Source organism: Pteropus vampyrus, unplaced genomic scaffold (genome assembly GCF_000151845.1).
Source record: "Pteropus vampyrus isolate Shadow unplaced genomic scaffold, Pvam_2.0 Scaffold14, whole genome shotgun sequence".
In the NCBI taxonomy this organism is placed as follows: domain Eukaryota; kingdom Metazoa; phylum Chordata; class Mammalia; order Chiroptera; family Pteropodidae; genus Pteropus; species Pteropus vampyrus.
Genome location: NW_011888795.1, coordinates 7,089,034 through 7,113,350, shown reverse-complemented (window position 1 = coordinate 7,113,350; position 24,317 = coordinate 7,089,034). Strand labels below are relative to the sequence as shown.

The 24,317-nt window shown below is 39.7% G+C and overlaps 1 protein-coding gene across 1 annotated transcript; it reads left to right on the top strand.

The window, feature by feature from the left end:
* Positions 1 to 2,825: 2,825 nt before the first annotated feature.
* RTP4 (receptor transporter protein 4) lies at positions 2,826 to 7,957 on the top strand. Its single transcript, XM_011381828.2, has 2 exons — positions 2,826 to 3,090; positions 6,633 to 7,957. Exons 1-2 carry the CDS (start codon positions 2,912 to 2,914, stop codon positions 7,738 to 7,740), a joined length of 1,287 nt encoding a protein of 428 aa, XP_011380130.1. The 5' UTR covers positions 2,826 to 2,911; the 3' UTR covers positions 7,741 to 7,957.
* Positions 7,958 to 24,317: the final 16,360 nt, after the last annotated feature.

Genomic DNA, 24,317 nt, shown 5'->3' with positions numbered 1-24,317 from the left:
CCAGGAGGTGATGATGTGTCTACCATTGCCAACGCGGCAGGGACTCCTAATCCAAACTTCATTTCTCCCTACTCTGAAGTCTTGAAGCAGGGGCAAAGGACGTAAGTTAGGGATCATCCAGTTTCATTATTCCCCAGATCAATTACCTTAAAATTTTCTGTTCTGTATTTACCTTCAGAGTTTATCCTAACTAGTTGAAAAGATGTTTAAAACATAAGTAAAATTCTTGCTGTATTAAGGACTACATTTCTTGTTTCTTGTTTCTCTCCTTTAATCGAACCAAGTCCCTCCATCCCTACCACTCTAAGCTAATGTAACTATAGAGATAAATTATCAAGTGGATGATGACCATAGATATGGCCTCCACCTCCTTTTACAGTTTCACCACTTCAGTCCCTACCACTCATGCCTACCTTCCTTTATTTCCAAGCCTAAAATACCCTCACGAAGAACACATCTCTGTTATTAGTCTTATACTAGATCTATCTGTGAAAAGTCATATGATGTTCTGAAAATGGGTATGTATCTAAGATTATGAAACTGGACTTCAGCTCTATTTGTTGCAAATCTGTCTTGGCTCTGGCTTCTGCAACTTGTAAAATATGGGAGCTGAACGATTTCAGGATTGGCAAAAAAGTTTCATGCATCAATCAGTTGGTAGTGGCTACTCAGAACACTGTGACAAAAGGATTCTGAAGTTACACCCAGACCCAGAGAGAAGGGTGCAAGCATTGATTAGCAAAGTGTGTCTTGGGCAAGAACAGGGGAGAATTGTCACTTACCATTCTAGGATAGATGATCCTGTAGTTTCATTCCAGCTCTGAACAGTTGAGAATATAAATTTTTCTGTCCCTCCTCTTTTTCAAAATTAACCTGTGCTTTACTGCGTTGGGGAATCCTTTCTCTATGTCTTTTCAGGAACTCTTTAACCAATCTATGATATGGCACCAACCATTGATGAAAACCTAAAGGTCACTACCATCACATTGTGTGACTTGGGTAAGTCACTTCCGCACCTTGGTTCTCAGTGACGTGGGAGGAGGGGATTACAAAATGTTGTCTAAGGTCTCTTTTAAATATCGAATTCCATGAATCCATTATCCTAGATATACAAAGAAACAAGTGGCTTACGGTGGATCCATGGGGTTTTAAAAGAGCCGTAATTTCCTTCTCTTCTTTTCCTTTGTACAGGTGGGAAAGGTAACGGGCTTCTTCCAGCCCCCAAATCTCAAATCATACCCTTAGTCTCCCCTGTCACCTGTTCATGTCCAGGCTGGCCTGAAGCAGATGTGTATGTTAAAGGAAAAACACAAAGCAGAGGCAGAAGGAAATCGGCAGGGAGTGCAATGTACCAGTCAAGGTTACATTTCAGGGAAAAACGGCCATTTGAGGAATCAGGAGGTGGAGTATATGGCCATGCTTTGAAGATAAAGGATAAAAAGTACGAACTTGGGTTCTTAGACCCAGGAGAAAGTAGAAGAAAAAGGGTCGGGAAAAGGGACTATGTGTGACTGGGGCAGATGAGCAGAGCTCAGAGCTGGAACATAGGATGTCTGGGTTTTGATCCAGTACTGGCACTAATTTGCTGTGTGACCTTGAGCAGGAGACCTCTTTCTTCTGCGTCTCAGTTTTCTTATGTATAATAATCAGAGGAAATGAGAACAAGTTTATTCCTAAAGGCGTTCCAGTTATAATATTCTGTGGGTCCAATTCCAAGTTTCTATGATTATGTAGACAAGAGTTTTCTATATTGTCTGTGTAGACATAGGTGCCTTCAATGTGTAAAGTTATGAGAGCAAAGAGTTTGTACGGAACAGACTATCCTGGGAGGGAGGACAGAAGTGGAGGGTGTTTCTGCCTCCCAAACAGAGCACATTAAAGTCTCAAAAGCCTGAGAAGACAGGCTGATCCTATCTGGGACGTGGTAACTGTAGTGGGGCTTCCAAGGACATAAGTGTCCTGTTTGTCTTATCTCCTCCATTTGAATTAAAACTCCAGAGGGACAGAGCTCACTTGCTAGAATCTCAGACTCTTTAAGTTAGAAGCGACTTTAAAGATCATCTAGTCCTAATCCCTCACCCCACGAATGGGAATTCTCTCTATCTTACCACCAAAATATGGTTCTCATACCTGCTTGTATACTGCCCCCAAGATAATTTACACAGAGAATGACAGAGTTAAATAATCCTTTCATTCAGTCTAGTGTCCTGTCCCAGGACCCAGGAGATCACACTAGACCAAACCACTAGGTCAGATTTTCAGGATGGTTCCTCTCTCACTGGCTCCAGAGTGCCAGCCTGGAATGTGAAACACCATTTTAAGCTTCTCCTCGGGGAGGGCGGTGAGTGGAGACCTCACAGGTTTTGGAGTCACACAGATCCCAGTTCAAGTCTCACCTATGCTGCTTACTAGCTGGGTGGCTTTGATCAAGGAACCCCAGCTCTATGTAACACTCACCTGCAAAATAATAGTAATAATCCCACTCAGAAAACTGTGGTGAAGATTCATCAGGTGCATGAGATGAGTGCTGGACACTTGCTCCGCCTACCCACCCTCTGTGTCTGCATGAGGGTGTGAGCGTCTGTGGGAGTAGGAACTGTTTCTTAGTCAACGGTATGTGCCCTAGTGCAGAGCATAGTTCTTTGCTTAGTGTGAAAATAGAAAACTAAAGTAAAAGCTAACTTATCGGTGAATTTAGAATAGCTCTGTACTCAGATGTCTCTTAGCAAGGCATGTTCACAAAACAGCAAAACTCTGCTGCCCCCTGTCCTCGGAAGAAAGACTTGTTCTGTGTATTCAAATATCTGAAACGAAAGTTAAAAAGAAAAGAGCTGACATCAGGGCACGGAAACCGAAACTGCTTTTTTTCTCTTGCTAGGCATCAAGAGAGACTAAAAGCTACGCACTAAACATGGACTCTCAGTCTCAGGAGAAAATTGTTTCCAATGTGGAGACATGGGAGCAGACATTTCAAGAACTGATGCAGCAGGTGAAACCCAGGGCCAAATGGACCCTGAAGTTGGATAAGAATATTCAGCCAGACTGTGTGGCCCAAGGGTGGAAGCAATACCAGCAGAGAGCATTTGGCAGGTAGGTGAGGATTTGCCTGGCAATTGGGCCTTCCTGGGCACAGAGGCTCAGCTTAGCATTGATGGATTCCTTTGAGAGCTTGATAAAAGAATAACTGTCACCAGGCTTTCCATCCTTTTGTGGGCACTGTGTTTTTCAGGATCTAAATAAGACTCCAACTTCCATTTTGCTTACTTGCAGGAAGTTTCTTTTTTTTTTTTTTTTAAGTTTCTTCTCTAAATATTTCTGGAAATCTCCAAAGAATGCTTCCATGTTCCACAAATCTGTCCTCTATTCCCTCATCACTTTATTTGTTCTAAACTGCCTTTATCTAGTATCTTCTCTATCTCCCCCCTCGGTCCTGATGGGCTCCCCCAGGTTATAGCAGCTCTGCTAGCCCTACTAGGTACCAGCCTGGGGCTGGAGCCTTCCTTTAAAGCCCCAAGAATCGGCAAATGCCACACAATCACTTTGAATATTACTTTACTGAAGGCCTATGGATAATAAGAGGGGATGATGCAAGAAAGAAACTTAATTTCTGGAGCCCTTAAGTAATGCACCTTTCTTACTGTCCTTTCCCTCCTTTAACCCCAGGCAAGCCTCCAAGTTGCAGGAACCAGTTTCATTGCCCATGTCAGGAGGGTGAGATTTGCTGACTTAAACAATTAAGTCTTTTTTTTTTTTAAGTTTATTGGGGTAACATTGGTTAATACAATTATATAATTTTCAGCTGTACATTATCATTTGACATCTATATATTCTATTGTGTGATTACCACCCAAAGTTCAGTTTCCTTTAGCTACCATATATTTGATCCCCTTTACCCACTTCACCCTCCCCCAAATCCCCTATAATTGACCCCCTTTACCCCGTCTACCTCTTCCCTCCTTCCTCACCCCCTACCCTCTGGTAATCACTAGTCCATTGTCCATGTCCCTGAGTCTCTGTTTGTCCTGTTCATTTGTTGCTTTTAGGTTTATATCTCACATATACGTGATATCATGTGATTTACAACTTTTTCAGCCTGGCTTATTTCACTTAGGTCCATCCAGGTTGTCACAAATGGCAGCATTTCATCTCTTCTTATGGCTGAGTAATATTCCTTAAGTCTTTTCTTTTAGTATGGTGCCCAGGGACCTTCACTCTGATTTCCATTGCACCTGTTATCCTGCTTCTCTACCTGCCCCTATCCTGCGTCTGATTCTCTTTGCTCCATGGCATGCATTATTATTATTAGCCATGGCATGCGTTTTCAGACTCCTATTCCCTTGTCCAGGATTTCTGCCTGTGTGGCAGGCCCTTTTCTCCCTCTTTCCTTGTTCTTCTTTCAAGAACCAATTCCAGTGCCACTGTCTCCTTAGAGCATTCTCTGGTCTTCCTAGGCGAAATAAGTGTTCTTTCTTCCCAATTCCTACAAGATCTTGCATGTGTGTGTGTGTGTGTGTGTGTGTGTGTGTGTGTGTGTGTGTGTGTGTATGTTTGTATATATATAATTTATGTTAATATAAATATTTTGTATTTTGAATGTATTATAGTTATATTAACATGTTATATTTAATTTATTTATAATACATGTATGTTTATATATCACATATATGGAACATATATATTTATAGATAATATTTTTAGCAGCAGAACCCATTATTAAATGAAGCCTCTGGGGCTCTTCCGAACAGTTTTCAAGGCACTGGCCCGAGTTCCATGTAGCAGTCAATCTGTTCTGTTTTGTAAGCCAGTGAGTTGTGTAAATACCTCTCTTCACACCAGCCAGAGCTCCTTGAGGCACTCCTCAAACAGGAAGGTGCTTCTCTTGTTCAAGTGGATTGATTTAATAGTCTTTCTCAGAAGGAAAAATATCAACCAGTTTTTGGAAAGTATTTTGTAGTTTATAAAGTACTTTCACATACACTATCTCATTTAATAATGACAATATAATCCTTGAGTATTTTTCAGTTGATGGATATAAAAATTGAGGCTTAGAGTAGAAAAGTACTTTTTCTCTGATGTAAACTATGGGCTGGGGTATCCAACACAAGTATTAGGGTCCCAAGTTCTAAGTTGGTTTCTCTAGGTACAAGACTACACGTTGCTCATTAGAGGTGATGTGGTATAGTAGGTAGATAAACAAGATCGGTTTCAAATGGCCCAAGATCGGAAGTATGACTCTACTACTACTTACCTTGTATATTCCCAAGCAAATTGTGCATTCCTTTATTACTTCGTTTTTTCACGTGGACCTTGGCCTCAGTGATGCCTGTGTCAGAGAGAGGCTTTAAAGTTGAAATAGTACAACATTGTCAAGCACCAATTACAGTGCCTGCCTCAAAATAGGGACAGTAGTTTCCTCTTCTCTGTCGTTTCACTTTTTGTCATTGCAGTTGCCAGCAGTCAACTGAGATCTAAAATATTCAGTGGAAAATTCCAGAAAAAAAAAATGTATAAGTTTTAAATTGTGTGCCATTCTGAGTTTCATGATGAAATCTCATGTACTTCTGTTCCAACCCGCCTGAGAGGTGAATTGTCTTTTTTTTAGCCTATGCACACTGAATACCCTCCCTGCCCATTAGTCACTTAGCAGGCCTCTCAGTTACCAGACTGACTGTCGTGGTATCGCAGCACTTGTATTCAAGTAACTCTTATTTCACTTAATAATGGCTCCAAAGCAGAATAGTAGTGACTTCGGCAATTTGGATATGCCAAAGAGAAAATGTAAAGTGCTTCCTTTAAGTAAAAAAGTAAAAGTTCATGACTTAATAGAGAAAGGAAAAAAAAATTGTATGCCGAGCTTGCTAAGATCTAGGGTAAGAACGAATCTTCTGTCCATGAAATTGTGAAGAAGGAAAATTTGTACTAGTTTGACTGTCCCGCCTCAAACTACAAAACTTATAACCACAGGATATGATAACTGCTAACTTCAGATGGAAAGGGCATTACATTTGTGGGTGGAAAACAAGAACAGAAAACATATTTTGATTGACCGCAATGTGTTGTATGTTGCACTGGAAAGCATTGAGCTTATAAAGAAGACTTCAGCAAGGGATTCCTGGAATGAAGGACACCAAGCCATTTCCTGAAAGTAAGGGATGGTTACATAGATTCAGAAATAGGTTTGGGCTAAAAAATATAAAAATTACTGGAGAGTGTTGTTATAATTGTTCTATTTTATTATTAGTTACTATGGTTAATCTCTGTGTCTAATTTTGAAATTACACTTTATTATAGATGTGTGTGTATAGGGGAGAAAAGGTGTTTTATACGGCACTATCCAGGGTTTTATAAGAGTTTTCTGTGACCATTGTGAGGGCCAGATTTTTCTAGAGATGGCAGAAATATTTTTCCCTCTGAGACACCTAAAAATGTTTTACTGGCAAAGAGGCAGATTGGAACTAAGCTCAGTGGGTCACAGGAAAAAAACTTTATTTGAAACAGTCTCTCATTTGTATTTGACAATTTATCAATATCACATGCACTTTCTTAAATTGGAAGGGATCTTAGAGACCAATCATTTCCCTCAGGAAAACAATCAGCAGAGGGAACAATGGGCTTCTTTGTTCTCTTTTCAGGTTCCGGTGTTCCTCATGCAAGCGATTTTGGGCTTCCGCCCAAGTGCAAATACTATGTCACATGTACCTGGAAACCCGGAAGTCTCAGGGCCAGGTGCTTATGCGACTCTTTGCCCAGAGGTGCCGGAGGTGTACCCAGTCTAAATTTGAGAAGCCTGAGTTCTCCCCAGAGAGTACCATGAGGATTTTGAAGAACCTGGTGCGGCGTATTCAGGAGAGATACTACGGAGACGGCATCAGGAAGTTTTCTGAGATGCCGGTGGTCCCGGAGGTGCCTTTGGAAGGGTCTCATGACACAGCCAATTGTGAGGCATGCACTCTGGGCTTCTGTGTATGGGGCTTCCAAAACTGCATAACAAACCCACTTGAATCCCCTCTCTCCTATAGGGAGATTGGGAGCTCCTCACCTCACACAGGTGACATGAGCAGCCAAAACCAAGCTGGGAACCAGTCAGGTAAGGCAAGGGAGGCTCAGGGGAGTGGGTATTCCTGTGTCCCTAAGAAGTCAACACCCAGCCATGCCACTGCTGGAACCCAAGTGCCTGGGGCAGGTCCTCAGCCCAAACAGGAGACAGGCCGACAACCCACACCAGGGGCAAACCAGCAGGCTAAACGGGGAACAGGGCTGCAGCCCATCCAAGTAGAAGGATCACTTCCTTTAGGGCGGACAGACCCACAGCCCACACGAGCAGTAGTCCCATTACCTTCAGGGCAGGCAGATTCACAATCCACCCCAGGAGGAGGACCGCAAGCCCCCCGGAGGGCATACTCTCAGGTTCTAAGGTGTTCAGGCCAACAGATAACACAGAAAGCATGCTCACAAGCCACACAAGGAGTAGGTCTTCAGGTCACAAGAAGGATAGACCTACAGCCCACACAGAAGGAAGATCCCATAGTGACACGAAGGTCTAGGACCCTCAATGAAACTCAAGATGCCCAGAGAAGGCAGGAGAAGTATTCAGACAGAAGACCTGCTCCAGACAGCTTTTTTGGACGCTCTTCTTTCAAGCAACCAAATAACACCCTTAACCAGGATAACATATTCATGAAGGCCTGTGTCTGTATTGCTGCTGTGTGTACCTTTTTGTTGTCTAAGTACTTTAATTAGAATGATAAAAATAGGCTTGTCTTCTTCTCTTCTCTTGTCTTAATTTAATGGTAATTAACGAACTAGTGCCATTTTAATATGACAGAGAGAATTTGCTTTGAGATTAAGCAGAGTTAAGTTTGTAGAAAACACAATTGTTTCCTGAACCTCCTTTGCATATAGTCTAAAACATGACTTAGCAAATAGTGAATCCAATAATAAATATTTGTTAAATGACCGAAAGGTGTTTGTTCAATTATTCACTCATTCATTCATTAGGATCTATTCTCTCTCTCTCTCTCTCTCTCTCTCTCTCTCTCTCTCTCTCTCCTATCTGTCTATTATCTATCTATCTATCTATCTATCTATCTATCTATCTATCTATCTATCTATCTATCTATCATCATCATCTATCATCTATCTATCTATCTATCTATCTATCTATCTATCTATCTATCTATCTATCATCATCATCTATCATCTATCATCTATATCATCTACATATAGACCATATCTTCACAAGAACTCGGGGTCATAAGTGTTAATTATAAAACTTTTGTGTAAACTGATAATGGTTCCCCAAAGATGTCCATGTCCTAATCTCCAGAACCTGTGAATACGTTACTTTACATGGCAAAAGGGATTTTGCAGATATGATTAATTTAAGGGCCTTGAGATGGGAGAGATTATCCTGCATTATCAAGATGGGCAGGATTACATTACATTATCAATGTAATCACAAAGGTCCTTATAGGAAAGAGGCAAGAAGATCAGAGTCAGAAAAAGGAGATTTAGCGATGGAAATGGAGGTTGGAGTGATGTGCTTTGAAGATGGAGGAAAAAACCATGAGCCAAGGGATGCAGGCAATGTCTAGAAGCTCACAAAGGCAAAGACACAGATTGTCACCTAGTACCTCCAGCAGACATAAGACTTTAGTTCAGTATGACTGATTTTAAACTTCCAATCTCCAGAATTGTAAGATAGTAAATTTGTGTTGTTTTAAGGCACTAAATTTGTGGTAACCTATTATAGCAACAATGGGAAGCTAATACAGTTATCGATATCACTCTAGGGATCAGGCAATTATGTTTTAGGTATGGTTCAGTTTTAACAACAAAAAGGAGCATTTCATAAGTTAGAGATATTGATATATCCATCCCTTCTTGTTCTTCCTTCTCTTTTACTTAAACCCATCCAGTGTCCTTATCCTAAAAAAAGTTCCTTTGATTTGATGACTCCCACCACTCTCATATTCTCTCACTTCTTCCAGCATTGGACTAGGAAGCATGTAAGAACTTGCCAATCCTGAAATCTTGAGGTGCATGACCACATTTTTCACTCCCTGTTTCCATCTGTCTACAAGGCATTTCTACAGGGCTCACACTGCCATCTTTACCACGTTTAAAAACAAGCTCATCAGCATCTGCGACATTCCCATTCTAATTTGCCCGTCACCCAAGCTTATCACCTTAGAGTCATCTTCAATTTCTTTTCTTTCCGTCACCAACGCTTACTACCCCTTTTTTGTCAAGTGGCTCCATCTCTTCTCACTACTTTTCCCTATCAGCCTTTATCCCTAACTAGTTCAAGAACTTGAGTTATTGAAATAGGCTTTGGATTTCACTCCATGAACAATGGGGAGTCATTGCAAGCACTTGAGGATATGGATAATTTGAGTGGAATCACATTTTTAAAACAGTATATATTGCTGGGAAACAATGGAGGATGGGTTGAAGTAGTGGGGAGTCTGACTTGAAATAGGATAGTGGTAAACACAGAGGTGGGGTTCCTATAGACAATAAATAACTTGAAGAAATTTGAAGACCGGGAAATGTAAGAAGACAGAAAACCCAAGGATAAAAATATTTTCTTTTTTTCTGGATGTCTCTTTTCCTTTTCTCTCATGCCACTTCTGCTAGTACTATGCTTATATAAATACTCTCCCCATCCACCACCAACCACCCTACTGAATTTCTGCATTCCTTCTATTTTCATGCCTTTTTGTTCCTTCACAAAGAACATCGGCCCAAGGAATAGAGATTTTACCTCTAGTCTAGTTATGTTGCATAACCTAGAGCTAGTCATTACCCCTGCCTGGGCCTCAGTTTCTCCATCTATAAAATAAGTTAACATCATTCAGTGAAACATTGATTGAACACATGTATTTCCCTCTAATCTCTTTTGAAATTCCACTAAGTGACAATAAAAGTGTAAGAAGCATCAACAGACAAAGGCAAAGTAATGGGTAGAAACTAGAAAACTGATGGACTAGTGATAGGCAACTGACTTAGCAGAGTAGAGAAATCTGGAATAGAAGGTAGTCAAGGGAAAACTGAGGTGCAAGGCAATTCATGTGGCACAATTTCAGAAAAGCTCAAATACTGTAGGCAACGAGTAGCTCTGAAGGTGGGAACAGGGAATGCTAAAGTAGGAGCATTGGCTGAAAACTTACATACCAAGTTTCTTTCCCTCACTCCTATGCAGCCTGGTAATCACTCTTGACTCACTCCAGGGAGACTAGAGGTTTATTTTTTGAAGACATTGACACAGAAGGACTCTAGGCTCAGAGACTCAGGCATAGCTAAGGTGGGAAATGTCACCCAGCCATCAGAAAGATAGTGAAAGTTTACATGCTGACTAGTGAGACTCCCTTAGTCCACTACTAGTTCTAGGAGTCAGCCTTATGTCCTGCCCACCCACTTCTCAAACATACAGCCTTGTGGCAATAGGACACACAAAAAAGGCAACTGATTTAATATGAACGATGGTAAACAGGGTCACTCTAACTTTCACCGCTTGATTTCCAGACCCATATATTCTACCTATTGGAGTCACAGCATATAATGGTCACTGACTCAGGATGTATACTACATTCTGGTGGATTGTGACTCATTTCACAAGATAGCCATCTCCAAGCTGCACCACAGCTGCATCTTTAAGAGGCTATATCATTGACCTGTCAGGTTGGCAGTTTCTGGGCGATACCGTACTCCATAAGACCAGGATATCCCATGGCTTTATCACCTCTACTGTAACTCTTTTGCTATAAATTTGGTTTTTATTTAATTTGATATTATGTGATGTTTAGTTTGCTAGGGCCATGAGAGAGAATCAGTCCCATGCCTCTCACCTAGCTTCTGGTGGTTTGCTGGCAATCTTTGGAGTTCTTTGGCTTGTAGAAACATCACCCTGACCTCTCCTTTCACCTCTATATGGTCTTCTTCACATGTGCATGTGTATGTCATCTTTTTATAAGGATACCAGTCATGTTGGATTAGGAGCCCATTCTACTCCAGAATGACCTCGTCTTAACTAATTACATTGTTAACAACCTTATTTCCAAATAAGGTCACATTCTGAGATACTAGGGGTTTGCACTCCAATGGATGAATTTGGAGGGAATGCAATTCAACTAGTAACATTTGGGATCCTGGGTCTGTGATCCTGGGTCAGAAACTTGGAAAATCATGCTGGCTGAAGTCATGCAAACATGAAATGCAAGCCCATACCTAGAATTTGTGCTGATTATAGTCAAAATGAATCACTATCCCCTCCAGGATGGGAGGAATATAATGTATATACCACCCCTGATTGAGGTTGTAGTGTAGCCACTTCCTGTTTTCAGCTTTCACCACAAAAAAACACGGGGAAACCAAGATTGGCCTTTTCCTTCCTCTGTTAGCAGGTCATAAGTGATGACCTCCAACCACTGTGTATGCAATCAGTGTGAGCCGAGGGAGAGGCACTAGTGCATCAGTGGTGGTTGACGTAGGGGCTGACCGCCAGTTCACCCAGCTCACTTGTGCTTGTATTCTTTAGCTTTGTAGCTCAATCTGGCTACAATCCTTCCATGTTCTGATGAATTGTGCTCGACCTGCTCGACCTTATAATTTAAGAGGCTTTTCAAACCCTAGGTCATCTCTGGCCCCAACATCTTTTGAAATCTCATGATCAGGAGTTTTAACTCTACTACCACCAAGTAGCTTGTGGGTGTTGTTTTCTTTGAGTAGCATATAATTCTCTGATGCAGATGGTATGGCCTTGCTTCAGGACACAAAAATTATTAATTAATTATATTTATCTTACTGGGGATTGCCATAAATACCATGTGGCACGATTTCCTACTATAGATATCTCTAATATCGAAGAGTTTGTTGGATGACATGGCCCATATGTCAGGGCCTCTTGCATAACATTGTGGACCTGATGCAGAGCCCTTTCCTATTCTGGGTCCCACTCGAAGTTGACAGCTTTCTCTATCATTTAGTATATGGATCAGGGAAGTGTGGACTATCATGTTCTCTGCTTTCTTTTAGAGGTGAGAGGGTCAAGATGCGATAATCTGACCTTTACTTTGGAAGTGTTATCTGGCATGCTCCAAATTACTGTACCTCTAAAACCTTTATGAATGGAACAGGGGATCTTTGTAGGGATTATTTTTCAGCCTCTGGAGTTATCAGGGTCTTGGATACCCTTGCCACTCCTCAATTATCTGGTCTGATTAATACGATGTCATTGATTGAGTGGACCAGTGTAATGTTCTGCAATGCTCAGATGGTTCAGACTCTGCAGATGATATTATGATGTAGGATGAGAGAGTTAACATGGCCCTGAGATGAAAGTGTAAATTCATGCTGCTACCCTCTCTCTATGAATACGACTTCTGGTTATCCTTGATAAGGATGAAAAAGAATGCATTAATCAGATCAATGTTTACATACCATGTATCTGAAGCAATGTTAATTTGCTCTAACAAAAATATCACTTTGGGCACTGCAATTTTAATTGGAACCTCTACTTGGTTGAGTTTGAGATCGTCTAGTGTCATCCTTCACGATCTGATTGGTTTCTATAGGGATCAGACTGGTGAATTAAATGAGGATATGCTGGAGATCACCACCTCTGGCTTTTTTAGATTTTAAGGGTGGCTTTAATCTCTGCATTGTCCTGTTAGGGGGCTAGGTCCAAGGAGATTGAGACCTGGATTCACCGAGATGGCAGGTCCAGAGAAGGGACAAAGGGGAATGGCCAGACTGGGCCCTCTGTATCCCTTCTCCCCTGCTCCTCTTTCTGCACCTTCATTCTCCATGCTGTGGTTGGAGTGAAGCAGGAGTGTTCACCCAGGCCCTTCCCTTGGCTCTTCTTCTTGCCCAGGCTGTGAACCTGGAGAAAACTGTGTTCCCGAGACTCAATGGTTTTGTAAAAGGGAGTATGATCCATTTGGAGTTGGCCTTCCTTTTCAAGGACGCCCATGCCCTTGCCCCCAAAAGTTCTTGGAGAAACTTGTTTTTAACAGAGCAGAGGATCCCCAAGTTCTTTTTTGTATAAAGGAGGAAGGCATTTTTTTAAAAGACCCATTCAGGGTGACAAATAGGTACATCCCTGATTGATATCAAATTAGATTTCCGGGATAACCACATCCAAGCATTCAATGATTTTGTTTTTATGGCACCTTGTATAACCACTTAATACCCAATAAACATTATTTAATTTATTGGGCCCAAACTTCAGCTAACCACTCCCACCTCCTCAAGCTATATAGTCGAGAAGTGGTGAGGCTCAGGATGTGGCTGGCCACCTGGGAAGATGAGTTCATTCCTATGCTAGGAATTAGTCTGAGTCCTGCAATAGTGGACTGGAATGTTACTAGAGGGAAGAAATTTGTGGAGACAAATTCAGCAGCACCTCACTAAGCTATGAACAAGTATTATCAGTAAGGCTGGGCGCCAAGCTGGGATCAGAAACAGAAACATATTTATTTTATGAACACTGTAAGCACTGAGCCGATTTGAAGGCAAACAGATCTGACCTGAGAAGGCTTAGCAAAAAACTCCTGTTAACAAAATCAGTCATTCCCTGAGATGGAAAAGTTTTTCTATGTGTTGATCATTAATTATAGTCTGGGGCCAAAAGCTATGGATTTCAAGAAATACAGAATGCATCCAATGGCCTTTCTTGACTTGCCTTTCAGGTTCTCTGCCTCATCTACTCTTCACATGCTCAGCCCCAGTGAATTCAAGGCTCTTTCAGCTGGAGTATGATGGCTGAATATCTTCAGGCCAAGAAAGCAGAAGGAGAGAATCTTCTGGAGGTTTGAAAGGACAGATTCGTCAGATGCCACAGCCAGAAGTGGTTTTAGAGCAGTGGGAGTAGGGAGAGTAGCTATTTGACCCCTGCTCCCTCAGCAGAGGCCAAACGACACCAATTTTCACTTAAGAATGTCAAGCTGGTGAACACTTAGGGGGCATGCCTTACCCTCCAGATTAAAATAAAAGCCTCAGAATGTGGAACTAGAAATTTCTGAGGTTTATAGTGGGAAGTAGGGGATGGTTGGGGGAGGGAGAGGCAGGGAAACGAGAGTAAATTGGGCAAAACAATGTAGTCTGTCTCCTGGGAACTTCTAAACAATCTTAAAGTTGCCACAGGAGATCACAGCAGTGTTCCAGAGTGATGTCCCCTCTCTGGGGCTGGGTGGCAGGGAGCACTACTGGCAGGCACTGATTCGCTGCTCTAGAGTTAGGATGGCCCTTTCTCTGGAGACCTCGGAAGCCGGGAAAGAGGATCCTAGGTGGCTTTGTGACTAAGATACCCTGGACTAGGTCCTTAGAAACCATCTAGTCCTAATGCATCTTTTGACAGAGAAGGAAACCAAATTTTTGGAGGCAGAAGTGAGGTGCCTTTTAAAATATAATTTTCAAAAAGGTAAAATCATGTCTCTCATACAGATATTAAATGAACAAGTTTCGAAGATTTTATTGAGCTCATTAATTAATGAGGAAAGCAGTAAGATTTACAACCTGCCCAAAGAGCATTCGAGAAGATAGGTATGGATAGGCAATTTAATGGCTTGCTGGGTTATAAGGTATTAAAAAACTGGTTTATGTTTAAAAGGATCATAAACTGTAAACTTCAAAGCTATTAATTTCATTGAGAAGAAATTATTTGCATCTCCACTGAACAAAATTTTCCAAATGAGCCTCTGCCTTATAGTGAAGTAAAACAGTCTAGCACATACAAAGTCAAGTCCAGCACCGAAAGAACACCCAATAATCTCTTTCACCTATTTCCAAGTTTCAGATAATTTTTTGAACTTGTCCAAGATCATACTGGTAATTGCTAGCAGATGTAGGATAGTAATTAAAGTCTCATTATGCCCAACCCAATATTTTTGTCCTTGCCACACAGTCCAGAAAGACCAAGACGTACAAGAGCCAAATTGTCAGTTGGACAGAAGGCTGCTTAGGGAGGTGAAATGTTCCCGCCACCCTGTCTGCCCAGCCCATTAGCCTCTTTAGGGTGCTGTTATGCAAACAAAGATTCGTGAGGAAGCCCGCACTGGGTCCTCGTCCTCACATTCCCCAGACCCAGGGTGAGGTCTCAATACCCTCCTTCTTCTCTCTGGCAGGATTCCTTAATCATGCTATCATCAACTCCACCCACTCAGTCTTTGTAACCCAATCTCTCTGGGCTCTTTTTCTGCATATTCTCTGGTGGAACCTTCATTAGAAGCATTCAAGTGAGGCTAGACGACACCTTGGCAGAGATATTAACTAAAGGGATTTAAGTACTAAATATGCTCAGTTGGCATAGGTAACCCTTAAAGTTCTTCCAATTCTTAAATTCATGGATTCTGTAATTTTTTTTTTTCCCAGAATGGGAGTGAGAACTTGTATACAGGCATATCTCAGAGATATTTCAGGTTCTGTTCCAGACAGCCACAATAAAGTATTGCAATAAAGCAAGTCACAATCCTTTTGCTGGTGGAGGGTTTGCCTTCAATTTATAAAAAATGCAACACCTGTGGAGTGTACTAAAGCAAAGCACAGGTATGCCTGTATAAAACCTGGGGATTCTCCAGTGGGTTTGCAAAGCTGGCATTGATTTTTTGGCTTTAGAAAAACTCTCATTTCTTGGTTTCTCATCAGAGTGAATACTAATGTCCTTCCTTCTGGGAGGGCTCTGAAGATAAGTGAGTTACTGTTTGCCAAGAGATTTGGGAGCCTGAGGCAAGTAAGTGACACTGAGCTGCTCACCAACTATGACAAGCCATCTGCACAAACACCCATCCTTTTGCTCCTGCCAGATCTTTGTGGGTGGCAGAGTTTGGAATAATTTCATTACTAGAGTCCATCAGACTTGCCAGTGTCTCTTTAAGATCACCTTTTCATAATCACTTTTTTGGGGGTCAGAAATAGTATTTGGGTAGATAAGGAATAGTGCAAGGGTAAGCTATTGATCTTTCAAAAGATAACATGATGAGAATAAATCTTCTACTCCTATGCCCTGATTCTGAGGCTGGTTTTTGCATTCCTTATATCTTCTAAAGGAAAAGAAGAATAAAATTCTAAGGATAAGTTCCTTATGGCCAGTAAAACCATCATACTATAATGTTTAGACCACAAGTCTGAGATGGAAATGGGAACTTTTTCGGAAGTGCTATGCCAAAATTCTAATTTCTTTCTTTGACTCACAGTATATTAGTGCCAAAAGAATATGAGAGACCAGTATTTTATAAGTGAAAAATGAAGACCCGGAGAAGGAACATTAGCTGTGTCAAGTTCACATAGCTGTGTCAAGGTGCTTCTTTTTTATAGAGTATGAGGCAGAAGAAACAAAACTCTAAGAATGTGTGGGCTAGTACCTTGTTTACTGAACTGTCCCAATGGTGAGGGTTATTTCTCTCAGGCTTGAGTTATAAAATAAAACATAGATGAAAAACGTGATTTCAGCCCATTTCCTCTCTTCTCAAATCAAACCTTTCTCTCTTCACTCCAAAGGTTTTTCCCACAAGGCCTCCAGGATCTGCTGTAGGTCTCCTGCTGACCCATTCCCCATTTTCCCACGGGCTGTGTTTTCACTTTTCCTCAGAAATAATAATAATAATAATAATAATAATAAAGCCATTTTTATCGAATATTCATTAGAGTGCCAAGCTCAAAGCATTCCACTTCCAGAATCTCAATTAATCTTCATAACAGTGAAGCCTATACCATTATCCTCATTTAATAAATGGAGGAACTGAGGCTCATTGGAGACTGAGATTGGGTACCCAAGATCCCACAGCTGATGATGACAGAGCTGGTTGTCTTACTCCTAAATTCTGCCCTTAAATGTCAGGCTTTGCATTCTCCCACATTCAATACTGTCTTCTCAAAATCATGCCTTCTCTCATCTGGCTTTTCTCCCTGGTAACTAAATTTCACTTCTAGATAAGTGGGGACCATTTCACTGGACTCAAGCTGAAATCAGAAAAACTAAGACAGATAAAGGAAAGGGGCAGTTGAGTTCAGAGCCAAGAGAGATCTAAATATCTGAGTTCATGGACGTTGCGGGGTTTCGGCCCAGCATTTATTTTCCAATTTTTCCTTACAGAGTATCTTTTTTTTTTTTTTTTTACTGATATCCATCTTTCTCGCACAAAGTTCACATGCTTCACTTCCAGCTGCAAAGAAAGGCCTGATTTATCCAAGGAAAATCATCTTCCCTTGCCACTGATTGGTTCATAAACGAGCATCTGACACAAAGTTGGTTAACGATTTGCAGTGAGAAGTTTGAGGAAGGCTCCTGGGAAAGCCCTTCCATTTGCACTGGTACTTTTTTACTTCCCTCTACTGACTTCCTGGGAGTCTTTTTTTTCTCTACAGAACATCTGTCATGTAGAATCTCTATGCATCCATGGGCTAGAGTCTTATCTTTGAAGGCCATATGAAATAGTATGTTTCTTCTCTCATGGAATTGATCCTAGAAATCACAGGAAAGTGAATGTGTTTTCACATGGTAGTGTGCTAAAGTTTACTTGTGAAGAAATCTCAGTGTTCATAATGAAATCCTCTATCAGCATGGTTTCCAAGAGCTGTCCCTACCTAGGTGCTTGGTCATCCAGGCTGTGTCACAACTGGGTTCAAGGGGAGGACCCCTCTTCCATTCTCAAGCTGTGCTGAGAGAGACCACAGTCCCTGGCTCATAGAGAAGGTGCTAGAAATGGTAGGAAAAGTGAGGGGCCACCGGAACCAGTTTGATCTTGTTAGATATTTGGAATTATGGACTATCTGAGCTGAAAGAAAGTTTAAAAGTCACAGAAACACATTTTCCTTTTCAGCAGGGGAAACTGAGGCAGAGAGAGGAAGAAACCTGCCCAAGAGTTTATTATTAAAGTGACATTTACACAATCACCCTTGAATGGGTGGGGATGGCTGAGTAACTCACTCCATTATTTCCTTAAATACACTTCTTATTTATTTCTTATATCTCTTTATCACTAAAAAGCTGAGTAATTTGATGGTTTCTTCTTTGGTTTCTAAATAAGAGTCCATTCTTAAAGCAGAACTCACTCATTTCTCTATAGCTCAGTTGTTTAAAAGACCATTTTTATAGCCTGGTCTTTCTTAATATTGTTTTCTGAAGATAGGGATTGTTGTTTCTACTTTAGAAAGATAGAAACAATCTACCCTACCCTAGGTCACACTTTAGACACAAGTCTGAAATTCCATTCCTTTTATCTGCTCCTGCAGATCAGATATTTTCCTTCCTCTTCACATGGGGTGGAGAAACATCAATTTCGAAAACCAGTTTGATGCTGCCAATATTTCCATACTTCAATTTCCCTTCGCAGTGGCCAAGCTTGGCTTTTCATTAGCCCAGCTCTAATTCTAGACTTTTGGTCTGGACCCTCCATTTCTTCAGTTAAGAGTGGAGCCCTTTTAATGACGTGGCCCAGAAAATACTGCCCAATATCTTCAAATATTAATAACTTCATTTGTTTCCAAAGCTTAGAGAGGGTGACATGAAATTAATGAGCAAGCTCATGGAAATCAATTATTTTCTGCAAAAGGTTCTCTAGAGTCATTGTGTAGGAAATTGTGTGTGTGTGTGTGTGTGTGTGTGTGTGTGTGTGTGTGTATGTGCGCGTGTGTTTTAATCTAGGATAATATATTTCTAGCTCAAGGGCATATTTTTTATTATAATTATAGTGTAAAAAATGAAGATGGGAAAAAAATCTAGTTTTTTTGTTTTAAGAAAAGATGAAGTTTGGAGAAAAATAATCCTGAAAGATGAATCCAAAAGAATCATTTCAATCAAATGTTCCTCATGACTGGCTTGGGTATCTGGATTATCTTCAGTCCTTATATCTTTTTTAAAAAAATAATTTTTAAATTTTTTCAATTACAATTGAAATAACAATATTATATTAGTGTCAGGTGTACAACATCGTGATTAGACACTTATATATCTTACGAAATGATTACTCCAATAAATCTAGTAATCATCTGACACCATACATAGTTATGTTATTAATTATATTCCTTATGCTGTATTTTACATACCTATGAGTATTTTGTAACTACCAATTTGTACTTCCTAATCCCTTCCCCTTTTTCACCATTCCCTAACCCCCTTCCACCTGGTAATCATCAAAATGTTCTCTGTATCTATGAGTTTGTTTTTATTTTGTTTGTTCATTTATTTTGTTGTTTAGATTCCACATGTAAGTGAAATCACACGGCATTTGTCTTCATCTGTCTGACTTACTTACTCAGCACGATATCCTCTAGGTCCATCCACATTGTTTCAGGTGGCAAGATTTCATTATTTTTTTATGGCTGAGAAATATTCTGTTGTGTATATGTACCACCTCTTCTTTATCCATTCATCAATTGATGGACACCTAGGTTGCTGCCACATCTTGGCTATTGCAAATAATGCTGCAATGAGCATATGGATTTACATGTACCTTCAAAGTAGTGTTTTCGGTTTGTTCAGTTAAATACCCAGAAGTGGCATTACTGGGTTCTTCTTTGTCTCTTGTAATAGCCTTTATTTTAAAGTATTTTATCTGGTATAGGTATTGCTTCCCTAGCCTTTGTTTGTTTGTTTCCATTACCATGACATTTTTTTTTTCAGTCTGTGTGTGTCTTTCAATCTGAAGTGAGTCTCTTATAGGGAGCATAAGTAGGAGTTTTGTTTTCTTAACCATTCAGGCACTCCGTCTTTGATTGGAGCATAAATTTAATCCATTTGTATTTAAAGTAGTTGTTTGTAGATGTGTAGTTATTGCCATTTTATTATTCATATTTTTCATCTTTTTTTTCTTCTTCTTCTTAAAGTAGTCCCTCCAACATTTCTTGTAATATTGATTTGGTGTTAATAAACTCCTTTTGCTTTTTCTTGTCTGCTAAGATTTTAGTTGTCCTTCGACCTAAATGATGGCGTGCTGAGTAGAGTAATCTTGGTTGTAAGTCCTTGCTTGTCATTACTTTGAATATTTCATGTCAATCCTTTCTGGCCTGCAAAATTTCTGTTGAGAAGTCAGCTGATAGTCTTATGGGAACTTCTTTGTAGGTCACTAACTGCTTTTCTCTTGCTGCTTTTAAGAATCTCTCTTTGTTTTTAACCTTTGGAATTTTAATTATAATGTATTTCAGTGTGGGCTTGTTTGGGTTCATCTTGTTTGGGACTCTCTGCACTTCCTGGGCTTGTATGTCTATTTCCTTTGCCAGGTTAGGGAAGTTTTTCATCATTGTTTTTACAAATAGGTTTTCAATTCCTTGCTCAATCCTTATATCTTTATACTTATAACTATGCTGAGGTGAATTCTTACTGAGCTGGGGACACAGAGCCAGGCTGGGAGAGGAAAAAAGATTTGTAGTGAATCTCATGGTCTTGTTAGCAGAAGATGTAGCTTACCCAAGCTCACGATTTTTGTTGTACTATATTGCCTGTCTTTTCTGTTCTCTCTTAAAAAAGACTCCTCCCAAACAAAACAAAAAACAAACAAATAACAACAACAACAACAAAAAACAAAACAAAACAGAATGTGGGAGTAGAAATTAGCAATGTGTTCACTTGTTCTTGTAAAATTTCCAAATTAAGATATTATAATTACATTGAGTTAAGATCATAATCTTTTCCCACTCCAAATCTGTCTTCATTTCAAATTTACTTGTGTCAAGTGGTATTAGAAAGGCTTTAGGCTTTTTGGAGGGTCCAGCTATGAGGAAATTGAATTGGAGATTTAGTCTGTATTAAGTGGGGACACATTTACATATTTCACATATTTGAACATGAATAAAGTGCAGTTTTATGCAGAAAGCTGGCAAAATTTAAACAAACCATTTTAACTGCTATTTGAAAAGACATATTGGAATATTTCAGAAAATCTAGTGAGAATATACTGATTTGAACATACGTGAAGGATATCTTCTTTTATTCTTTCTTTCTTTTTTTCTCTAGGCGGGGCAACCCTTGGTTGACCTCACAGGTTGCAAGGACCTTGTCAGCTTACAATCCCTTATTTTTTTAATTTTTTACACCTACTCCACCTGGTCTTCCTAGGTGGTCTCTCATCCAAGTACTAACCAGGCCCGACCCTGCTTAGCTTCTGAGATCAGACGGGATTGAGCTTGTTCGAGGTAGCATGGCCGTAGACCTTTGTTTTATTCTTTAAGAAGTTATTTATTGCAGAACTTAAGGAAAATTCAGAAAATTTGTGGCTATTTAAAAATTTTGTATTTAAAAATATTTTTATAACAAAAATTAAGAGATTTAAAAAATAATGGAACACAGAGTAAATGGTCAAGACAAACAAGGAAACCGACAGAAATATTCTGATACTGAGAGGTAAATTATTTTTAAAAATTATCAGAGAAAGTAATTCATAAGAAGAAAGAGATAACTTTTCAATAAAATTAGTCAGTAGGCTCTTGGCTTGTTTGATAATTGAATTAACAAAGTGAAGTGAATCATATAAACACATTAGAAAATTTTTACATATTCTGTCAACTTGACATGAAATATTATCCGTGAAAAAATATATAACTAATAATATACACTAAAACAAGGAAATCAACAATAAATTCACTGAGGACTTGATTCAGAGTACTTAAGATAAACCACTGTATAAAGAAACATGAATTGCCCTGAAAGCTTCCTGCTCACATATGAAAAAAATTTGATAAAATTTTCCCTTTTTTAACAACAATTCTAAAATTTTTCATGGAATTATTAAAGAGTTGTAAAGCAGAAAGGAACTTTCCTAAACTTAACAATTTTTCAGAAACTTGACTAAACATTTTAGAAGAAAGTATATTATTTTTCTAGTTTCTCTATAGTAAATGATATTACAAAATCAAATTTAAAAATTGATCAAATTTTAGGGAAAAGCATTACAGAGATATCAGTCTATGTTATTTTTCTGGATTTTGGGGTATCTGTCAGCATTTTAAATTGATTCTAAATAAATATTCACTTTTGCTCCTAATTTTGTATTTTTAAAGAGGACCCAATCATATTTTATAGGCATCAAGTCCCACCAAACATGCAGCTCTCTGGCAGTGAGAGAGGGAGAGACTGATAAGGAGTCATCGGGGAGGAGGTGGTATTCACTGGGAACTAAAGTGTAGGTGCAAGTTATGGAGTCAAGTGAAAAGAGGGAGCATCTGGGTGGCCAATGGTACCAGACTGTGAATATTGGTTAAACCTGTTTATATTTTTAAATAGAAAGAGAGGAGTAAAGAGTGGATTGGTGATTTCCAAACGTTCTTAGTAACAGTGGCTATAATCATTTCTATTACTGAGCACTTATCATTTGTCATACATTACATCATAGATCACAAACTGTGGCCCATGGACCGAATATGGCCTGCACTCTATTTTGTAAATAAAGGTTACTTGGAAAATAGCTATAACTATTTATTTAGGTATTTATCTGTAACTACCTTTGTGCTACATCAACAGAGTTGAATAATCATGACAGAGATCACATGGTTTATAAAGTCAAATATTTACTATCTAGCCCTTACATTAGTAAAAGTTTGCCTACCTCTGTACTATGTAGTCATCAACTTTGTAGTAGATTGTATATTTCAAATATCTCCACATTGTATCTCTCAATCCATACACTCTGGTGAAAATGTAAGCTTCTTACCCCACCCACATTAAGAGATGGAGTCTACTTGTGTCTGGGTGAGTGGACCCTATGGCTGCATTGACCAGTAACATAGAATGGAAACAATGCTGTGCCATTCCAGGTTGAGCTCTACTTGCCGGGCAGCTTCCGATTCCTGTCTATTAGGAGCCAGCTGCCACTTAAGAAGTACAACTACCTGACACCATCATGTTGTGAGAAACTCAAATCTCATGGAAAGGACCTGGCAGATGAAATGCCATGTGGAGAGAGAGAACAAAGATCATGGAGGCACCAGACATGTGAGTGAAGAAGTCATCTTGGAAATAGATGTTTCAGTCCCAGGTGCCCCCACTGACATCAAGTGGATCAGACACAGAGCACCCAAACAAGCTCTTCCAGAACTTCAGACCCATAGAATCATTAGGTGTAATAAAATGGTTGTTTTTAGCCATTAAGTTTGGGACATTTTGTTACGTATCAATAGATAATTGGAACAATCTCATATAGTCCTCATAACTGCCCCATGAGATATAAATTATTAGTCCCAATTTATATGTGAGAGAAGTAATGTTTAGAGAAGTCAAATTATATGCCCCATGTCACACAGATGATAAATGACAGAGCCATAGTTCAAACCCGAGATTATCAGACTCCAAAGCCCAGGTACCTGACATGCCTACCAGCACTGACATTCTGTGTGCTGAAAGTCAATAAAGCTAAGAGACAACAGGTCAAGAGGAGGCTCCTGAGAAGGTCAGATTCCCAGCCACAGTGTAATTATTTTCAAGGAGGGATTTTTCAGTACCCAGCTTCCACGCACCGGAGCAACTAATGTTATGCCAAACACTGGGTCCTTGGCAATTCACTTGACAACATTTCTTTTTCATCCATGGTATGTTCTTGTTCTCTTCCAAGGCACAATTGTTTTTCAAAATGCTTTCTTTTTAACCAGCTTTACTGAGGTATAAAACACATACCCTAAAATTTAATCATTATAAGTGCCCAGTTAAGTGATTTCTAATTTATACACTTGTGCAACCATCGCCACAATCTATTTAAGAACATTTCCAAATGTTCTAAATGTTCCAAATGTTCCAAAGGAGGGAAAATTTCCTAAATGGGTTTCTCATGCCAGATTGTGGTCAATTCCCACTCTCAGAGCTAGCCTCCAGCAACCACTGATCTTCTTTATATTTCCATAAGTTTGCCTTTTATAAAAATGTCATGTAAGTGGAAACATGTGATATGTATTTTGTTATGTCTCATTTCTCTTGCTTAGCATGTATCAATAGTTTGTTCCTTTTAATTGCTGAAAAGTACGTTATTATATGTCTATACCATTTTTTCTTATATATTTACCAGTTGGTGAACAGGTTGGTTCCAATTTTGGATTGCACTAATGGTGACATTTGGTCAGCATTTGATTGCTTAAGAAGACTCATAGGACCTAATATGATGATACTTACAATCCACAGTACATTGCAGGAAAACTATAAAAGGATATAGTAACATTATTTAACTAAAGACCTCAGGACTTTCTGCCACATTCCTCAGAGTCAAGAAGATTGCCCAATGTTGGAAAAAAGTTGAGAGAATCTAAAGCAATTATTTAGGCTCAAGGAATCTTTACCCTCCTGGCCTTACAGGCAAGACCAAAAATGTCTCTTGCTTCAGTCTCTAGGTAGCAGGATA